General features: G+C 37.1%; 3 protein-coding genes and 4 non-coding genes across 7 annotated transcripts in view; 2 read left to right on the top strand and 5 right to left on the bottom strand.

The window, feature by feature from the left end:
• Positions 1–3,501, top strand: part of LOC115919535 — a 44,232-nt gene extending 40,731 nt beyond the window's left edge. Inside the window, exon 4 of the mRNA XM_030973609.1 lies at positions 1,399–3,501. Within this exon, the coding sequence (XP_030829469.1) occupies positions 1,399–1,428 (30 nt within the window). The 3' untranslated portion in view covers positions 1,429–3,501. The remainder of the gene's footprint in view (positions 1–1,398) is intronic.
• A 1,306-nt stretch (positions 3,502–4,807) lies between these two features.
• Positions 4,808–4,917, bottom strand: TRNAI-UAU. The gene is made up of 2 exons: positions 4,880–4,917; positions 4,808–4,843 (listed from the first exon to the last, which is right to left on the bottom strand). It is a non-coding gene; the product is annotated as a tRNA-Ile (tRNA).
• A 592-nt stretch (positions 4,918–5,509) lies between these two features.
• TRNAI-UAU lies at positions 5,510–5,619 on the bottom strand. The gene is made up of 2 exons: positions 5,582–5,619; positions 5,510–5,545 (listed from the first exon to the last, which is right to left on the bottom strand). It is a non-coding gene; the product is annotated as a tRNA-Ile (tRNA).
• A 604-nt stretch (positions 5,620–6,223) lies between these two features.
• Positions 6,224–6,333, bottom strand: TRNAI-UAU. The gene is made up of 2 exons: positions 6,296–6,333; positions 6,224–6,259 (listed from the first exon to the last, which is right to left on the bottom strand). It is a non-coding gene; the product is annotated as a tRNA-Ile (tRNA).
• Positions 6,334–7,113: 780 nt separating this feature from the next.
• On the bottom strand, positions 7,114–7,223 carry TRNAI-UAU. Its single transcript has 2 exons — positions 7,186–7,223; positions 7,114–7,149 (listed from the first exon to the last, which is right to left on the bottom strand). It is a non-coding gene; the product is annotated as a tRNA-Ile (tRNA).
• Positions 7,224–8,398: 1,175 nt separating this feature from the next.
• Positions 8,399–15,567, bottom strand: LOC115919532 (creatine kinase B-type-like). The gene is made up of 8 exons (XM_030973599.1): positions 15,356–15,567; positions 14,144–14,399; positions 13,472–13,687; positions 12,420–12,604; positions 11,692–11,815; positions 11,194–11,328; positions 10,174–10,299; positions 8,399–8,972 (listed from the first exon to the last, which is right to left on the bottom strand). Exons 1-8 carry the CDS (start codon positions 15,457–15,459, stop codon positions 8,871–8,873), a joined length of 1,248 nt encoding a protein of 415 aa, XP_030829459.1. The 5' UTR covers positions 15,460–15,567; the 3' UTR covers positions 8,399–8,870.
• A 2,410-nt stretch (positions 15,568–17,977) lies between these two features.
• LOC583486 (endothelin-converting enzyme 1-like) overlaps positions 17,978–18,462 on the top strand; it is a 30,297-nt gene continuing 29,812 nt past the window's right edge. The window contains exon 1 of the mRNA XM_030973450.1: positions 17,978–18,070. The gene's annotated coding sequence lies outside the window, so the exon portion shown is untranslated. The remainder of the gene's footprint in view (positions 18,071–18,462) is intronic.

Raw genomic sequence — 18,462 nt, 5'->3', positions numbered from 1 at the left:
ATATCATTATCAGTTATATGAGATGGCCCGCATGTGTCGTGCTAATTTGTCCATGTTGCATGCCCACGGGTGGTTGTACTTTTCAACGGAAATTAATGCTATCAATTCATATATTTGCCAACTTCTATTATTAACTTTGACCAGTCTAGTAATATAGATTGAACACAATCATAGCAACAACAAAAACAGCAGCAGCAGGATTAATGTGTGATCTCGATCGATAGGAACCAAAGTCATTTGTGAATAGAATTTCAATTAATATTTGAGTACAAAAATGTATCATTCCTCGGGGAAATTACAAATATACAATGGCAAATTTAATGTATACCATAAAGAAGAAGAGAAAAAAATACCATTGGAAGACGCAACCCCCATGGCGGAATTGCTATTCTTTCTTTTGTTTAGGGGGGATGGAATCGGCTGTTTTACGCTGTTTTCATTTTCTTTCTTCTTCTTTTTTTCTCGTTCACTCAATTCAATGGACCAGGTAAAACCATTAATAAAATGGAGGGCACTTCAGATCAAATGCTCAATATCTCAACAGATAGATAGATATAATCTCGGAACGCGTCATACTGATCTTTTCTTAAAACTACATTATACAATTTTTTTTTAAATAAAAATGAATTGAGGTAAACTTTTGCTAAATCCTACTAGAAAAAAAGCTTCACTGCATATTTTATATTCGGTTTTCAACATGTTCGGATTTACTTATGGGCAATTAATATAAGAAAAAGGCCTCAAAAATTTGTGAATCTGTTCAAGATACTTTGCAATTTTCTGAATTAAAACAAATCTCACCCAATCCCTAATCATTATACAAAATCATCATAATAGGTAAAGACAAAAGTATCGAATTCCTTTGAAATACTGTCCTCAATAGTTAAGTTGTTACTTAATTTAAGAGTAACTGTACGCGGTACGAATAGAATTCTAATTATTCTAGTTGGAAAATGAATTTCAATTTTGCAAAAGTAAAAGTTGATTACAATTTCAAGGAATTTAAAAAATAGTTTATAAGTCATGTCAAAATATTAAAAATTAAATCTTGATTTACTTTTTAATATTTTGACATGACTTATAAACTATTTTATAAATTCCTTGAAATTGTGATCAACTTAAAGCACGCACTGTTGGGGAATTATGTCATGTGATGAGCTGACAATTGATGATGTAATCATGTTAATAATCTGTTCATTTTTTTCCACTTCTCCTTCTCTTATGCAGATGATGCATGGAAGGAATTTTAAATAGTTTAACAGTCATGTCAAAATATTAAAAAGTATACCCAAAACACGCACTGTTTGGGAATTATGGCACGTAATGGGCTGACAATTGATGATGTAATCATGTTAATAATCTGTTCATTTTTTCCACTTCTCCTTCTCTTATATGCAGATGATGCGACAAGCACGCTACAAGAGCTAAGGAACAGTCGTCAATGTTTAAACAAAAACTCGAAAAAGGGACACAGGGGAAATCATCAACAACTCACGGGAGAAATCAAAATGGCGCACACGAGCTACTTCAAACTGCCTCCGTATCCCTCTCAGATCATCCAATGTTAACCCCGCTATTCAAAACGTGTAGATAGAGGGCAAGAACTGTCGTCTGGTGACCTTTTAATGAATGTAAACTAGTTTAAATTCGGTTGTTTGAACGACAGTTGTGATGATGCTAGAATAGATGACGTCGTCACAGAGCCCTTTCATAAAGCTTTCAAAAGGTTAAAAAGTCTATTAACTTTTGTTGTTGTTGTTAGTGCTTGATTCTCATTCTTTTTAGCCTTATGCTAAGGAGTTAGAAATGGTTGGTATAATCGGTTTAAAGTTTAACACTGCAGTACTATAAGTGTATGAATATATGAATAGAATTTAGGCCTAACGGAAGTCTTGTAATTTGAGTTTTATAATTACATTTATTCGCTTTGAGATTTACCAATGATGTATATAGGCCTGCTTTTTCCAACCCCTCTCCATGCAAGCCCTCTCCCATCGAGAGAAAAGGTGATAAGAAATTAATAGAAGTGAGAAGCATTGAATCTTCACTTGTAAATAAGAATTATTTATTGTCGGTCTGTCTCATTTTTTGGTTGAACACTTCGTTAAGTTCGTTGATATTAAACACTTCTGAGTGTGCGACTCTGGTATCATAACCTAAGCATATATACACCCTAATTGGACAAAGCAAAAAACGTACAATTTTCTTTTTATAGTGTGTTCTCTTTAGAAAACCAATACTGAGATACTTCAGATTCTGCTGGGAGTCTTTAACGTCGGCATCGTAGAGAGTGTGATGTTGTATAGCTGTGGAAGAAATGTGATCACATGATAGTGTCCAATTTGCAATTCATGAACCCCTGAGAAAAGAAGGCAAACATAGGATGAGTGGTTAACCCCTCCCGAACTCTGTCCAGTTTTGGAGTGATGTGAAGTGTAACCCTATCCCAGATTTCCCTATAAATCGATGGCATAAGTATCCAATGTGGAGTTGGACTAAGTAGTAACAATCAAGCCTTCTTTCCCTCCCATTTTAATCCAGTGAATGTCTACGTTTTCTTCTTGTCTTTGTTCATAATAATCCATTTACTGTCCCAGACAATACAAAATTAAAACATGTATACATTTTGAAAGGAAATGAGATTTGGCAAACATTCAGTTTCTTCCATTTTTCAGACAAAATAAGCAAAGCTCCTAGTCTCCTTGATTATGAATATTCGGTTTAAGTTCTCTTATTTTCCAGCTTGATGTACATTCCCTTTTTTTTTGGCATTACAAATACCTGAAATAGCTCGTGTGACAAGTTGCTGTATTGTATTTCATTATAAAATGGAAAAAGGGCTTATTAAGAACGATATATAATATGTTCAGTAAGAAAAAAGGCAAGAAAAAGTAAGTTGTTAAGTTTGTTTCATAATGTCGTGATTTCGCTTATAACTTTTGGCTTGAAGAAGAATTATAAGTGTAAATTAATACTGGATGTGTATACTGCTTCTTTCATGGATACAAAGATATCAATTTCTGAGATGATTAACCGCTTCTAAGTCTGTATATTAGAGACTCGTAACGAATGCAAATTATATAAGAATACGAGATTATTTGAGTGAACTTAAATTTGAAACATTTCGTGTATTCGTTCTAACAAGATTGAGGAAATTGTAATTCCATTAATTAAACCGGTTAATGACTTGAATTGGTTTTCGTTTCGCGTGTAATTTTATTCTTGAATGTATAGTATTTTTATGTGGAGAAAAATATTAATGTATTACATTGTGGATAAACGCTCAATGCCATACATTATTTTCGAGGTTCAATGTAATATTTTTCAGCCTCGATCTCACCTTGATATTAAAAGAGAACAATAAATTTATCTGAAAACTTAAGAATTTAATGAATCCATGACTTCATCATGAATGTACAGAATAGGAGGGTCGAACATTATTTGTCCATAAAGTTGTTTCCAAGAAGTACAGACTTCTTTCGTTTGTCAAATAATTTTGTTTTTAAGAATTATAGGAACCACATGATGTTTATAATTATAGATTGGTGCTAGAATGTGCTAACCTACTCTGTTGTATAATTGTATTTCGTTTTTAGTTTTGATCTACAAGATAAAAACTATAATCAAGATAATGTTGTTTTATTCGTGAAACAAAGAGAAGATTGAGACTTAAATTCCTCCTAATTTAGATTTGTGTCATTCTAAATATTAATATTCGATAAGAAAATTTGCTCGTGTAATGGACAATTGGAAATATTTCAAGGTGAATTAATTAACAATATTAGTAAATTATTTAATTCTATACCATTAATATTCTTTTGATATAGTAACATTGTTAAAATACATTTATAGTTAGATGCTACCATTGGAGCTCGTCGATGTAAGCCTAACGAGTACCAGTAGGCTTAAATTAGAAAGTTCGATTGATATTTTTCTCTCTAAAATCAGTTATTGCAAAGCTTGTCGTTACTCCCGTCCTGAAAATATGAAAAAGTTGGACAATTGAAATAAAATTTAAAAAACTATCACAACTTGAAGAGTGTATGTCTTTCTCATAATAATTATTTGTATATTCTGCATTTCCAAATGAAATTCATGTGTTCATTGCGACACCATTTAAAACGAAGAACTAGGTGTTGAAATCATCCTAGTCTATAATATATTCACTTTGTTTACAATTAAGATCAAGTAGTCTCATAAACAAGGCTCATTCAGTTTAAAGAATATTTGACTACTTTACACAAAACGACAGTTTATCGCTAAAGCGCTTATTTCGCTGAAAGTTATGTACTACAAATAATACTGTAATACGATGAATTCAGATAAATAAAATTAATTTCATGGGTAAGCGATGGCATTTTATTCGATATTGATGGGGTAGAGTAAATCAAGAGCATTGTGAAATAAACTTTGACTATTGTATATCGAAAAGAATGAATTTGGATATACAAGTATAGGATAGTGTGAGGCATGAACGAATAATTTGAACAAAATGTATGCAGACAGAGAGGAGAACAACTGATAGAAAGGAAGATACGAAGATAATAAAGCGTTGAGAGATGGAAGAATCTAGAGATAATAATGAAGTGAGCATGTGGAGTCATACGAAGAATAGAGATAAAACGAAGATAAAACGAGGGTCCGAAGACATTGTTTTTATTTTATAGAAATTAAAAAGGTTGCTTTTCCTAGGTCAAGCTCGATACGACAACCCCTATACATTGTCTACAATCCAAAGCAAAGACAAGCGCCTTTATCGCATATAAATCGGAGTCCTATGTACCCTGAAACCAAAAAGAAAACCGTTTTCCCCAGGTGAGGCTCGAACTCACAACCTCCGCATGTCTACAGAGTAGCCAGACGGTCGCTGGGTACTGTCTATAAGTACAGCGCGCTAACCAATTGCGCCACTGGGGATGTTGAACTCATTTTTCGATATGGATAAATTGAGAAGTAGAAGTGGAGTGAAATCGAGACAAACAAATATTTATTACGCTAATATAGATTAAAGAGAGATATTCATGTGGAGAGAGAGAGAGAGAGATAGCGAGAGAGAAAGAGAGAGAAAGAGAGAAGTGGGGGGAGAGAGGGAGAGAGAGAGAGAGAGAGAAAGAGATAGAGAAGTGGGGAAGAGAGAGAGAGAAATAGAGAGAGAGAGAAAGAGCGAGAAATGGGGAAAAGTTTAAAAGTGGGGTGACATACAATTGTAAGTTGATTCATATTGATGTGCAGGGCTGAATACAACTCATATTTTGTTATTCAAACATCTAAATATATTTCATAGTTTTTTAAATATTAAACAAAAGAAATTCTCAGACCTGCTAAACTCCACCCTAAAAAATGCTCTAGATCTTGTAAAATCACGTGTCAATCACTAGTTAGCTAACAAGAGACAGTGTTACGTAGCTTCACCAGAGCTGACCACCTGATTACATTGGACCATACAATACCAACATAGGAGTTGCTATGTCAGATGTTCTGTAGCATCATCAGGAAAAGAAAAACTGATTTCCCCAGGTGAGGCTCGAACTCACAACCTCCGCATGTCTACAGCGTAGCCAGACGGTCGCTGGGTACTGTCTATAAGTACAGCGCGCTAACCAATTGCGCCACTGGGGAAGTTAAAATCATGAATCGATATGGATAGATTGAGAGGTAGAGAGAAGAAAAGGAATGAAATAGATACAAAGAATATAAATGAGAGATATTACTGTGGAGAGAGAGGGGAGGGAGAGAGCGCCTTGAGCATTTAATTAAAATGGATAATGGCGCTATATACATCTCATGTATTATTATTATAGAGAGAGAGAGAGAGAGAGAGAGAGAGAGATAGAGAGAGAGAGAGAGAGGGGGAGGGGGGAGGAGAGAGAGAAATGGGGAAAGTTTAAAGGTGGAGTGACATCCAAATATAAGTTGATTCCTGTAGATGTGCAGGGCTGCATACAACTCATATTTTGTTATTCAAAGATCTAAATATATTTCATAGATTTTTAAAGATTTATACAAATAATTTTCCCAGACCTGCTAAGCTCCACCCTAAAAATAAAGATCCAGATCTCATTCATCTTGTGACATCATCTGTCAATCACTTGTGAGCTAACAAGACACAGTGGTATGTAGCTTCACCAGAGCTGACCACCTTTTTACATTGGACCATACAATACCAACATAGGAGTTGCTGTGTCAGATGTTCTGTAGCATCATCAGGAAAAGAAAAACTGATTTCCCCAGGTGAGGCTCGAACTCACAACCTCCGCATGTCTACAGCGTAGCCAGACGGTCGCTGGGTACTGTCTATAAGTACAGCGCGCTAACCAATTGCGCCACTGGGGAAGTTAAAATCATGAATCGATATGGATATATTGAGATATAGAAAGTAGAAGAGGAATGAAAAAGAGACAAAGAATATAAAGAGAGAGGGGAGAGGGAGAGAGAGAGAGAAAGAAGAAGAAGAAGAGGAGGAATGAAAGAGAGACAAAGAATATATATCACACTTACAGATTAAAGAGAGAGAGAGAGAGAAAGAGAGAAAGAGAATCGGAGAGAGAGAGCAAGAAAGAGAGAGAGAGAGAGAGAGAGAAAAAAAGAAAGAGAGAGAGAGAGAGAGAGGGGGGGGCTAGATATGGGGATAAGGTGGGGTGACATCCAAATATAAGTTGATTCCTGTAGATGTGCAGGGCTGCATACAACTCATATTTTCTTTTTGAAAGATCTAAATATATTTCATAAATTTTCAAATATTTATACAAATAATTATCTCAGACCTGCTAATGCTACGGTCACAAAGGTTCGTACGAACGATAATTTCGTACGAATCTCCCTGTTTTTCTATAGTCTTCCCGAATTTCCATTGTCTGAAAATCGTTCGAACGGCGTTCGTAGCAGTTCGTAATGGCATTTCAGACCGAGGCTTTAGCTCCACCCTAAAAATAATGCTCCAGATCTCATTCATCTTGTGACATCAACTGTCAATCATTAGTGAGCTAACAAGAGACAGTGGCATGTAGCTTCACCAGAGCTGACCACCTGATTACATTGGACCATACAATACCAACGTAGGAGTTGCTACTGTGTCAGATGTTCTGTAGCATCATCAGGAAGAAAAAAACTGCTTTCCCCAGGTGAGACTTGAACTCACAACCTCTGCATGTCTACAGCGTAGCCAAACGGTCACTGGGTACTGTCTATAAGTACAGCGCGCTAACCAAGTGCACCACTGGGGAAGTTGAAAATCATGAATCGATACAGATAGATCGAGGTAGAGAGAGAAGAAGAGGAATGAAAGAGAGATAAATAATATATACCACGCTTATATAGATTAAAGAGAGATAATAATGTGGAGAGAGAGAGAGAGAGAGTGGGGGGGGGGCGAGAAATTGCGATAGTTTAAAGGTGGGTGATATCCAAATGTAAGTTGATTCCGGGCCCCCGTTGCACAAAACTTACCATTTATGGTAACTTTGCCATCAATGGTAACTACCATGGAAACCTTGATTCTGATTGGCAGTTGAGCCCTGTTACCATCATGGTAGTTGCCATTGATGGCAAAGTTACCATCAATGGTAAGTTTTATGCAACGGGACCCTGTTGATGTACAGGGCTCCATACAACTCATACTTTTTTTTTTATTCAAACATCTAAATATATTTCATAGATTTTCAAATATTTTTTACAATAATTTTCTCAGATCTGCTAAGCTCCAACCTTTAAAAAAAGTGTTTAAAGATCCCCAGATCTCATTCGTCTTGTGACATCATTATGTTACTCATTAGTGAGCTAACAAGAGACAGTGGTATGTAGCTTCACCAGAGCTGACCACCTGTTTACAATATACCATAGTAATAATACCAACATATGAGTTGCTATGTCAGATGTTCTGTAGCATCGTCAGGACAAGAAAGGTAATGTGGAGGTATTGTATAAAAGAATGCATTTCTTTTGTGAGCATGTGCTGAGCTGGGAGAAGTTACATACCACTGTCTCTTGTCCGAAAAATCTTTCGAAAAAAATTTGATAAGCGTATCTTAAATTCAAACGAATGAAGAACATTTCAAATTTCACATCACTTCTATGTATACATGGTGTGTGGTGTTCACACCATTCCCAAATATTGAATCTGCCCTGCTTCAGCCCGTTGCTTAAATGATGTCACGGTGAACCTCATGCGCAGGCTTTGTTGTTCAAAATCATCAACCCGGACGATGAGCGAATATGACATTAGCACTCCGGTACTAAATTGACACATGCAGATGTAGCAGAACATCACAATACAGTGATAAAACAAGTTGAGTATAACACATTTATTCGTATTTTTGTTTCATTGAAATACCTCGACAATAATGTAATACAATAACAAATAATTCACTTTTCTTCATTACAAATTATAAATCCGTACTCTTTTTTTTCTGATACAAGTGTCTTATTTTGATTTTTCACGAATTCTATGTCGTATGTTTGCTTATGATTTAGCATTTAATATAAAAAGCACTAAAGGTGTTACTCATCTTATGTGCATAATGTCACCAATCACCAGTGCCTTTTAGTATTGTTTTGTCTTCCTTTTTGTTTCTGTTTTTGTTTCTGTTTCTGTTTTCTATTTAGGTTAAAATGTTAAATCCATTTAATAGGAAAAAAACATATGCAAGTAAAAAGCAATGCCTCAATATCAAGCAAATTACGCTTAACTACCGCGGCAGATCTTGTTAAATTTTGAAAGCTTAAGACATAAAAATGTTTATCAGAATTGCTATGAGATTAAATTTGTTCTCGGTGATTCTATCACTATACTATACTAAGAAAAAATATTATTCATAATTATTGTTTTGGGGTTGCAGTTATACATTTCAACGTTGGTAATGAATTAATATGAACTATTGGGGAAGATATTGGGAGATGTTTCCTTGTCGCTCCAGTTCTTTTTCCATCTTGATCAACAGTGCGACTCCATCAAGGACAGTCTGTACCAGTTGGACCTAAAACAAAGAAAAACAAATTTCCATTATGAATGATATTATCGTCCTTGTGAAAGACAACAGGGGGTGTTTCACAAAGATCCAAAGTTGAACTTATTTCTAAGTTGAACTTAACAATTATGGAAAGCCGTTAGCTTCTGTGAAAATATTTGTATGGTTATTTTAAAAGGCATGAAATGTTGATTCAAATCCTTCATGTTTTCTACTATATTATCAAGGTGATTCATGTTCTTGATGTTGAGTTAATAAAAAATCTAAAATACTTGAATTTTCGCTTTTGTATATACTTTATTTTAAGGCTACAAATGGCTCTCCGTGATCTTTGAGTCAAACTTAGAGTTAAGTTAGACTTAGGATCTTTGTGAAACGCCCCCTAGGTGCTATAAAAATAATACAGATGTTAAGCCTTACAATGAAAATGGCGGAAATATAAAATATTTTTTGTTTTAAATGAATATCAAGAGATGTCTGTCGTTGAGACCTTGGCATTAGAAATTTCGAGCGTGGTATTTTGGAGCTGCCTTTAATTTAACACAAGGATATCTATGATCACTTAATTCTTCTCATTAGTAAGATGAACCGGAAACTTAATCACGTTCGTTGGAATCGACCTATATACTATACTGAACCAGAATGTGCGTTGAATGTTTATAACATGATGATATCATTGAGCTGAGTTCTGCATGGGCATGCGATTATATTATGAAAGAAACTGTCCGGGCGCAATCGGAAGAAGTTGGTAATGTAGTACATAACAATTGGTTGACAATTTGATGTTTTGGAATCACCGAAATGATACAATCGCATGCACTATTCAGAGGGACTACACACAAATGTATGATGTAAACATTTGGTCAGAGCATATCAGATTTGTCTCATTTTTTGAATGGGAGGTCATATGAACAACAATCTTGTATAGGGACATGTCAACTACGATATTCTCCCAAACTGACGTTCTTACAAAGAAGGGAAAAACTTTTTTTTTTTCTTTAAATGTTTCGTTGGGCAAATAAAAACTGGAATTATGGCCACTAAGATGTTGAAGAAGAAGGAGAAGGAGAAAAGTAAGAAGAAGAAGAAGAAGAAAGAGAAGAAGAAGAAGAAGAAGAAGAAGAAGAAGAAGAAGACATAAAAACGAAAAAACACTGGCACCCGGTGACATTCTTTCAGAACTGCATTTTCAGATGAGAATTTAAATTACCTCGGATTTGCCCAGTCTGTCGACGTTAGAAATATCAAAGATGCCATTGGTTGATTCCGTATCTACTCCACCCGTTCCTCTCTTCTGTAGGCGGAGTCTCTCCAGTATGATCTCAAACCTTGGATCCTGTAGAACATGCCAAATTAATTCATAAAAATTGGTTCCGTCTATGCCAAGAGCTTATTCCATTGATATAGTTGAGGCCATCACTTCCGAGTTGTACGAGGCCACTGAAAATGTTTCCTTCCCTCGGTTTTGTACACGTGACCCGATCAGAGGCCACGGCCAAGACCACATTAAATCTTCAATTATGACGGTCAGAGATAATTCTTTCAATGACTGTTTGACACGCAAGGACCCAGATTTATTTTTTCTCTTTCCGTGTCAAATGGAAAATATTAAAAGCTTTAAATTGGAATGCTGTTGAATATTCTGGAAAATATGTGCTGTGATAAGATTTTCTGTTGAATATTCTGTACAATAAACTTTATAAATCATATCACATCACATAGTATGTGATGTGATATGATTTATTTGTGGATTCATTTATTTTACGACCATAATAGTTCAGATATGATGACCCCACATAAAAAAGGTATATATAACATATTTAAGAAAAAAACAAACAAACATAAACAACAACAACAAAAACGATATACAAAAAAGAGGAAAGAAACATCTATATCTTCATATCAGCGGATGATGGCGCCACTACGCATTGCCAAGCAACTTCACCTTGAGTGGTGAAATGTACGACTGCCCAGGAATGACGTAATTTCAAATGCATGTATTAAGGAATAATGTGATAGTACTGGAAGACCATGAAGCAATACAAAAAATATTAAAGGGTGCTTACAGTAAAACAACGAGTTGTTTAAATGATGAAAGGCTACATTTGGTTCGTTATTATGATGATGAAGATATAATACCTGCTATGTATGCATGGATGCAAAGATATTGCCATTACAGGGCAAAACAAGGAATTAAATTATATCAATTTGAGGACGGGTTCAGGTATACCTGGCTAAGAAGAGGAATCTTGAGATGGACACCAGCACGGAGTCCTGTACCGAGGTTTGACGGACAGGTCAAGATATATCCAAGATGCTCATTCCACATGAACTCATGCTCAGCCTGCTTGATCTTCTTCTCAAACTATTTATGAGATAGAGAGAGAAAGAGAGATAGAGAGAAAGAGAGAAAGGGAGAGAGAGAGGGAGGGAGAGAGAAATAGAGAGAAACAGAGAGAGAGAAACAGAGAAACAGAGACAGAGACAGAGAGAGAGAGAGAGAGAGAGAGGGGGGAGAGAGAAAGAGAGAGAGAAAAAAAAGTCGGATTAATTTCATCATTCAACACAATCATACTTTGTGGGATCAAAGGATTCGGCAGGGATTTGTTTAAATTATAAATTCTACTACTACCTAATCAGCAACTAAGCATCATATATGCAAGTTCATGATATCATAACAATTATTTATCAAGACGGAAAATCGATGAATATGAAACAATAATTATACCTCATTCAAGCCGCTGCAGAATCTTTGGAAAACTCTGACCATGTTGGCACCTGTCTCCATCGAGATGAGTCGAGCATGGTCCTCTTCATTCACCCATACCAGGAAGTTCTTCTGATGGTTGTGCCTGTCGTAATACCAATGATAGATTTAAATACATAACTAAAAACCAAGAACAGAATAACGACGTATTCTCTTCGCATATGAGATGGGGAGCCTATTGAGTCATGTATTGTGACGACCTGATAGATATCTATTTCATATCTAAAACAAAAACATGCATATTTTCAGTAAAACGTCGTAATATCAAGAATAGATTTAAATACAAAACTAACCACCAAGAACATTATAACGACGTATTCTTTTCGTATGAGATGGAGAGCCTGGCTATTGATTCATGTATTGTGACGACCTGCATAGTTTTTATTTCATAATTATCTAAAACACAAACATGCATAGTTTCAGTAAAACGTCGTAATATCAAGGATAGATTTAAATACAAAACTAACCACCAAGAACAGAATAACGACGTGTTCTGTTCCGACCGCAAATAATAAGCATTTGCAGTACACAAAGTCTCATACTCTTATCTTATCTGTCAAATACATATGTTTGACTTGTACCTCATTTGTAATATAGTTGGAAGCATCCAAATTTGATCTTGCGTGCTTCATCAGTAAAATTGTATGTGAAATTACTGGACGTGGGAGAAAAGTATTAGGAGTATTTACCAGATTCCCCGAGCATCGGGCCAATCTCTGGCCATGCCAGCGCAGGTCAGCAGAGGAGAGACTGGTTTGTCAAAGAGGAAATGGTCATCGATCAGCTTCTGTTGATCCTTCTCAGACATGGTGGTCAAGGAATAATACTTCCCAGCCAAATCCCCCTTGAGGCCGGCAAGAGCTTGGTTTATAATCTAAACGAAATTGAAATGAACTGAATTTATTACAGATCAATAAACGCATTGTCAGTTTTTGCTGTGAAAGGATTAGACACACAGTTTCCATCGTATTAAAAGAATACTGGGAATAAAATATTTTTTATATCATAAAATGAATATGCTAAAATCAATGTTCGCAAAGAACAACAATCAAAACACTTGTTTGTTCACTTTTATTGTCGTTATTTTTTTTTTTAAAGAGAGAAATAGCACTTTTGCAAACATCTACTTCGATCATTGCTATCTTCTTCCTTTGTTTCTTCCTCCGCTCTTTATATCGGAAATCTGCAGATGTGTCCTGCATGTGTTGCATCTCAAATGGTGTCAATACCTCACTCCTCAAGTTATTAGCACTGGTTTTAAGAACATTCATTTATTTGTGAGAGGAAAGAAAAGAGGCACAGGCAATTTGAATGTTACGAAAGAAGAGTATACTATACTCTTCTTTCGTAAAATTCAAATTCACTTTCATTAGAGTTAAAGTGTTCAATAAGTGTACAATATTATTATGTCAAGCATCAAACATATTGCATATTTGCAGAATGCATGTTACAATATTTTGATGAATGCTAATCCGTTAAGTGCCTCATACGTTTTACAAGATCTTTCAAGTTCGATGCCTAAAAAATTATTCACATATCAAATTATTATGATGTAAGCAAACAATAAAACCTTCCTGAAATAGAGTGAGGATAATGAAAATGTTTCTTCCACAAACCAATATATCTTCAATCAGTTTAAAAGACCTCCTCTTCTACCACCACCATGTTAACATTTACATTAAAAACAAGCACAGCAACATTCATGATAATCATGACGGGGGGGGGGGGGGGGGGTTCATACCTCTTCAACTTTTCGGCGCTCTGCTCTGCTGCATGCGGGAGGGAGACGGAATCCTCTAATACATCTCCCGGTGCGCACCCGAGACGAGAGGACATAGTTGGGGTCTAGAGTTACGGCTCGGAGATGGTTCTGGTTCAGGTCGGTAGGGTGAATGTTGTCCGGTCCGTAACCGTCATGGCGGTCATGAATGGCAGCGTCAAAGAGCTCCTTGAAAACCTGTCACATTCCAAGGAAACAGAAGACATTGATGTATAAACAGAAGAAGCAGATGGAGACGCCAGGTTAAAAGAAGTCAAGCAGAAGAAGAATAAGAAGAAGACGAAAAGGAAAAGTAAAATTAAAAGAGGAATCAAAGGAACAGAAGAAGAAGAGAAAGAAAGAGAAGAAAAAGTAGCGGTGAAAGAACTCAGATTACTTTCTTTACATTTTATTTCTACTTTCCTTTTTAACTCTGTCGGATTGCAGCGAAAAGGTCATTCATCTTCGTCCCTTACCTTTCCTTCATCCTGCTTCTACTTATCTTTCCTCGCGTTTCCTCTCATTATGAACGATTGACATCTTCATCTGCATTCTCCTAATTCAGCATAGTATTGATATCACGATAAAATAATAAAATATAATTTGTTTCCTTATGAACATCACAACTTACAGCTGCACCATTGAGAACATTACCTCGTATGATTCTTCATCCCCTGCTACTATGCCAACGGTCATGATATAAGGATGTCCCGGGTTGTCCACTCCGGTCTGGATGCACTGGTCAAGCGTCCAGCCCGTACTGGTCCTCCTGTCACAGAGCTTGGAGTAGAGCTTGACCGTCAGGTACTTGGCCATGATGTTGTTATGCTTGACGAGGTCCGGATAGCAAGAGATACCGGTAGGGCGTGGCCTGGTCAGCTGGCGGGAACCCCCACAGCATTTGAACTTTCTGTGTGTCGATCAAAACCAGTAAATAATATTGTTGAGTGTGAGACTCAAGTTCAAACACTGGTTAAACTGTTGCTCAACTTTAGATCTCTCTCTCTCTGTCTCTCTCTGTCTCTCTTTTTCTCTTTCTGTATCTCTCTCCCCCCCCCCCCCCCCTCTCTCTCTCCCCTCTCTCCCCCCTCTCTCTCTCTCTCTCTCTCTCTTTCTCTCTCCCTGTCCGTCTCTCTCTCTACCCCCCCTCTCTCTCTCTCTCTTTTTCTCTCTCTGTCTGTCTGTCTCTCTCTCTCTGTCTCTCACCTTTATATCTCTCTCCCTTCCCGTCTCTCTGCCCCCCCCCCCTCTCTCTCTCTCTCTCTCTCTCTCTCTCTCCCTGTCCGTCACTCTGCCCCCCTCTCTCTCCCTCCATTTTGCATTTGATCTCTCTAGATCTCTTTTTTCGCCATCTGATTGCAGGGAGGCACACGCAAGGTGTGAGCAGGTGGGTTAGAACCCATCTAGCTAAACACCCTTGTCAGTTTTGTCAACGCCCAATGGGTGAAATTTGCCCCCGCCCGCCCCCTCCGAGGAACTCCCGCGCTTTCCACCTTTACTTGACTCTGCTGCATGTGACAAAATTTGGTCTGTATGCCATTGACCATGCTTTTCATACCCATCTACCAATCTGATATATTTTACAATAGTAATAATCACTTATGAAAGAGATATATGCTTAAAAATGATCGATACATGTATGCGAATACATACATGTACATAAGACTACGCCTGATCTTGATGGAAAATTCAGTGCGAATTCACATAAACTCCAAGGTATATCTCCCATTTACTAAGCAGTTCATTGTTATATTGTTTTATGAGCTATATAACTCATGATAAGTACATTATCTCTGTTTATAACAATTTACTTCCAGGACCTTTGCATGTGTTTAAACGTAATAATTTGTTGAAACAGCAACATACCCATAGTACACCGCACCGACCCCGAACAGAGCTCCCAATGCTAGTGCCGCCACTTTGGGGTTGTCCTTAAAAAATTGAAAAGCTTCTTCGATTTGTTTCTCCATTGTGAAACTTTGAATGATAATAAATCTCCTTCCTCAAAATATAGTATTCGTCTTGTGATTTGATACTGGCAGCTTTTGTTTTCAACTTGTTCAAGTGAGCTAGCGGAGATGTGCTTAATATGCCTTTCACATGTGATTTGTTTGGCTGCGCGCTACCGTTCCTACATGAGCTTGGAAACAACTGCACTACGTCATCAAAGAAGTAGAAAACACATGCGCAAGAAGTATGCGCGCGGTATACCTTACGTCATTGGTTAAAAGTTGAGCTGCGCGCGTGGTGTACGCACGTAGTGTATTAACAGGTGTATACCTGTGTCGTCTGCAGTAAATTATAAAAAATGTGTACCATGATCAGCACCTTCAAAGAAAAGAAAGAAAAAGAAAATGAGGAAGGAGAAGGAGAAAAAGAAAAGAAGAGAATGTGAAGAAGATAATTTCCTTGGTAAACGGGATAGACCTTTTGTAGATTTTAGCTCAATAGTTGACATTACAACCCCTCATCACATCGAGTCTCTAAGGAAAAGTAATTGAGGCATCTCTCTGAGTGTCAAACTCGTTGATGTATGATAACGGGCCCTTACCGCCAAGGGTATCAACAAGCATAGGGTTATATCCCTTTTTCATATCCCCTTCCCATTTAAAAAAAAAGGGAGGCGGATATCATAGCACCCCTCTCACCCGCCCCCCCCCCCCCAACAAACACGCTTTAGGTTTCAGTTTGCAATACTTTAAAATGCAGAGTATTTTCAATACCCAAACAAATAAATAATCAGACCTATTTGCATTCACAGGTCATCCTGTTTTAAAGGTATATATGTATTTTTTCTCTATCATTTTCTCTAATTTATAATGTAAATCCGAATATACTTGATAAACAAAGTCAATCAATCAAAATTATCAGTCATTTCCTACATCCTACAGTTAGGCACGTAGCCAGAGTTTGATGTTTGGAGGGGGGGGGGGGGGGGCACATACATGTAATCGATCGAGGTAAAAAAAAAAAGGGGTCTAAAAAAGTTCAACCGATCTTGGAAATTTGGGGGGGGGGCACGTGCCCCTCCGCGCCCCCCTCCGTGGCTACGTGCCTGCCTACAGTTAGGCCTACATCCTAATTTACCTTCCCTTACCCTTATGAGAACATGTTAACGAATTTTAACGGGGTGTGCCTCGTGCGGACCAGAACGGTACTAGGGACACTTACCCACAAAATCTCTTTATGGAAAGCAAGAAAGAAAAAGAGATTCCATGAAGGGCACAATATTGAGGCCTTCAATTGGGTGCACTCTTCTTTTGTCTAGGCCTTAGTTGCCAAAACGAATCTCCTTTTTTAGTTAAAGAGAAGTAAGTTGTAGAGAGAGATCTGATGTTTAATTGTTTTTCATTTTTTGTTAATGATAATTATGTCTCATGGCTCCTGCACTTGCCGCCTTTCTCAGAGGAATAATATTTTCTGTTCCTTTCTTCAGCTTTCTTCCGATATTGGACTACGTACATAATACAACGTACACCCGGAAGTTATATTTCAAAGAATGTCGTCTGCGTTCATCAGTCTTAGCAGCTCATGAACCCGGAAGGAAGGTAATACAATAAACTAATTTTGATTAAAATTACACAAATGAAACACATAACATATTTTTTTGACAATATTTCGGCTGCCCATTATGTCTCTTTAAAATGAATGGAACTATGTTTTAAATGACTGGTAATTTCTTTACAATTGTCTGCATTCACATCGAAGCCGGTATGGATTGTACGTTACCCATTGCTCAGTCCCATGCGCGTTAGTTTATTGCGTTGTACTGCAAATTAATGTCCCAATAAATAATGAATACCTTTGTCTTGACTCTGGGCTTGGCAAAAAGTTGTGAAGCTGTCAGTGTGGATATATTTTTGCTGCTGATCACCAGGCATTAATGAGTATGAATGACTATCATGAATTAGTGCCGTATAATAGTGCATCAGAACCGACTCACTGAGCGAGAGATATGTATTCTTTTGTTTGGTTGGTTAGCTCTAGTTGTATTACTTTTTGTTTCGTTCTCGGACCACATGTTGCAATCGGCTTCCTGCTCTTAGGGACTTTTACATTTTCATGTCGACATAGTGGACTGCTACGTGTGACGTCCTTTGTCATGCTTTAAAAGGACGTCGCACGTAGCAGTCCACCATGTCGACGTGCAATCCCGAAAGTCCCTAATTTCACAATACCAGACGGTGAAATACTGACTCACGCAGTCTATGTCTTTCATTTCATACGGGTTATCCGTCACTTTTACATGAGCACCTGATGGGACGAAGCACATTTGTGCAAAGGGCATCTGCATTGAATTGATTTCTAGATCATTTTCTGCGACACACTGCATGTTTTGGCGCCTGTCAAACTGGATTTATGACCCATGAAATTCTTGCGAAAGAGACATTGTAAACGCCTTTATAACACGTTCTAGAAGAGACCTCTCATGTCACATGTTGCCAGTTACTTTTATTTGACCTGTGTAAGATTATGTGTAAATCCTTTTAGCTCGGCCATAATTTGATAAATATTTCTGAGGAGAGGACTCGACGCATCATTCCACGATTCATTCCGCATTTAGCAGGATCTAACCAAACAGTGAGTATAATATATCATTTTTGCCTCGTTAGCTCTAAATTTTTGCTGATTTAAGCAATAGCCACTATAATGATAAGCTCATGGGAATATAGAGTTATATACAATCCATGTTTGTATTGCAAAAATCCTAATCCTTAGTAAATATCATTACAAATTTGACTAAATGTTATCAGTATTGTGAGAATGATGATGAGGTGGACTTAACCCACATTTTAGCATATTATCTTAAATTTCTTAAGTCTGTCACTGGACAAGGATAAGGCATTTTGTCTCTGGTAACGTATGGTACATGTACATCATCTCGTTCGAAGCGGTTCCCAAAAATTACACGGTAGGAAAATGGACTTTGCATTTAATGAACCTAAAAAAGCTCTTTCCGTCGAACAGTTGTT

The sequence above is a fragment of the Strongylocentrotus purpuratus genome, unplaced genomic scaffold, assembly GCF_000002235.5.
Source record: "Strongylocentrotus purpuratus isolate Spur 01 unplaced genomic scaffold, Spur_5.0 spur5_scaffold_6, whole genome shotgun sequence".
Lineage (NCBI taxonomy): Eukaryota > Metazoa > Echinodermata > Echinoidea > Camarodonta > Strongylocentrotidae > Strongylocentrotus > Strongylocentrotus purpuratus.
This window is presented reverse-complemented; position numbering and strand designations above follow the sequence as displayed.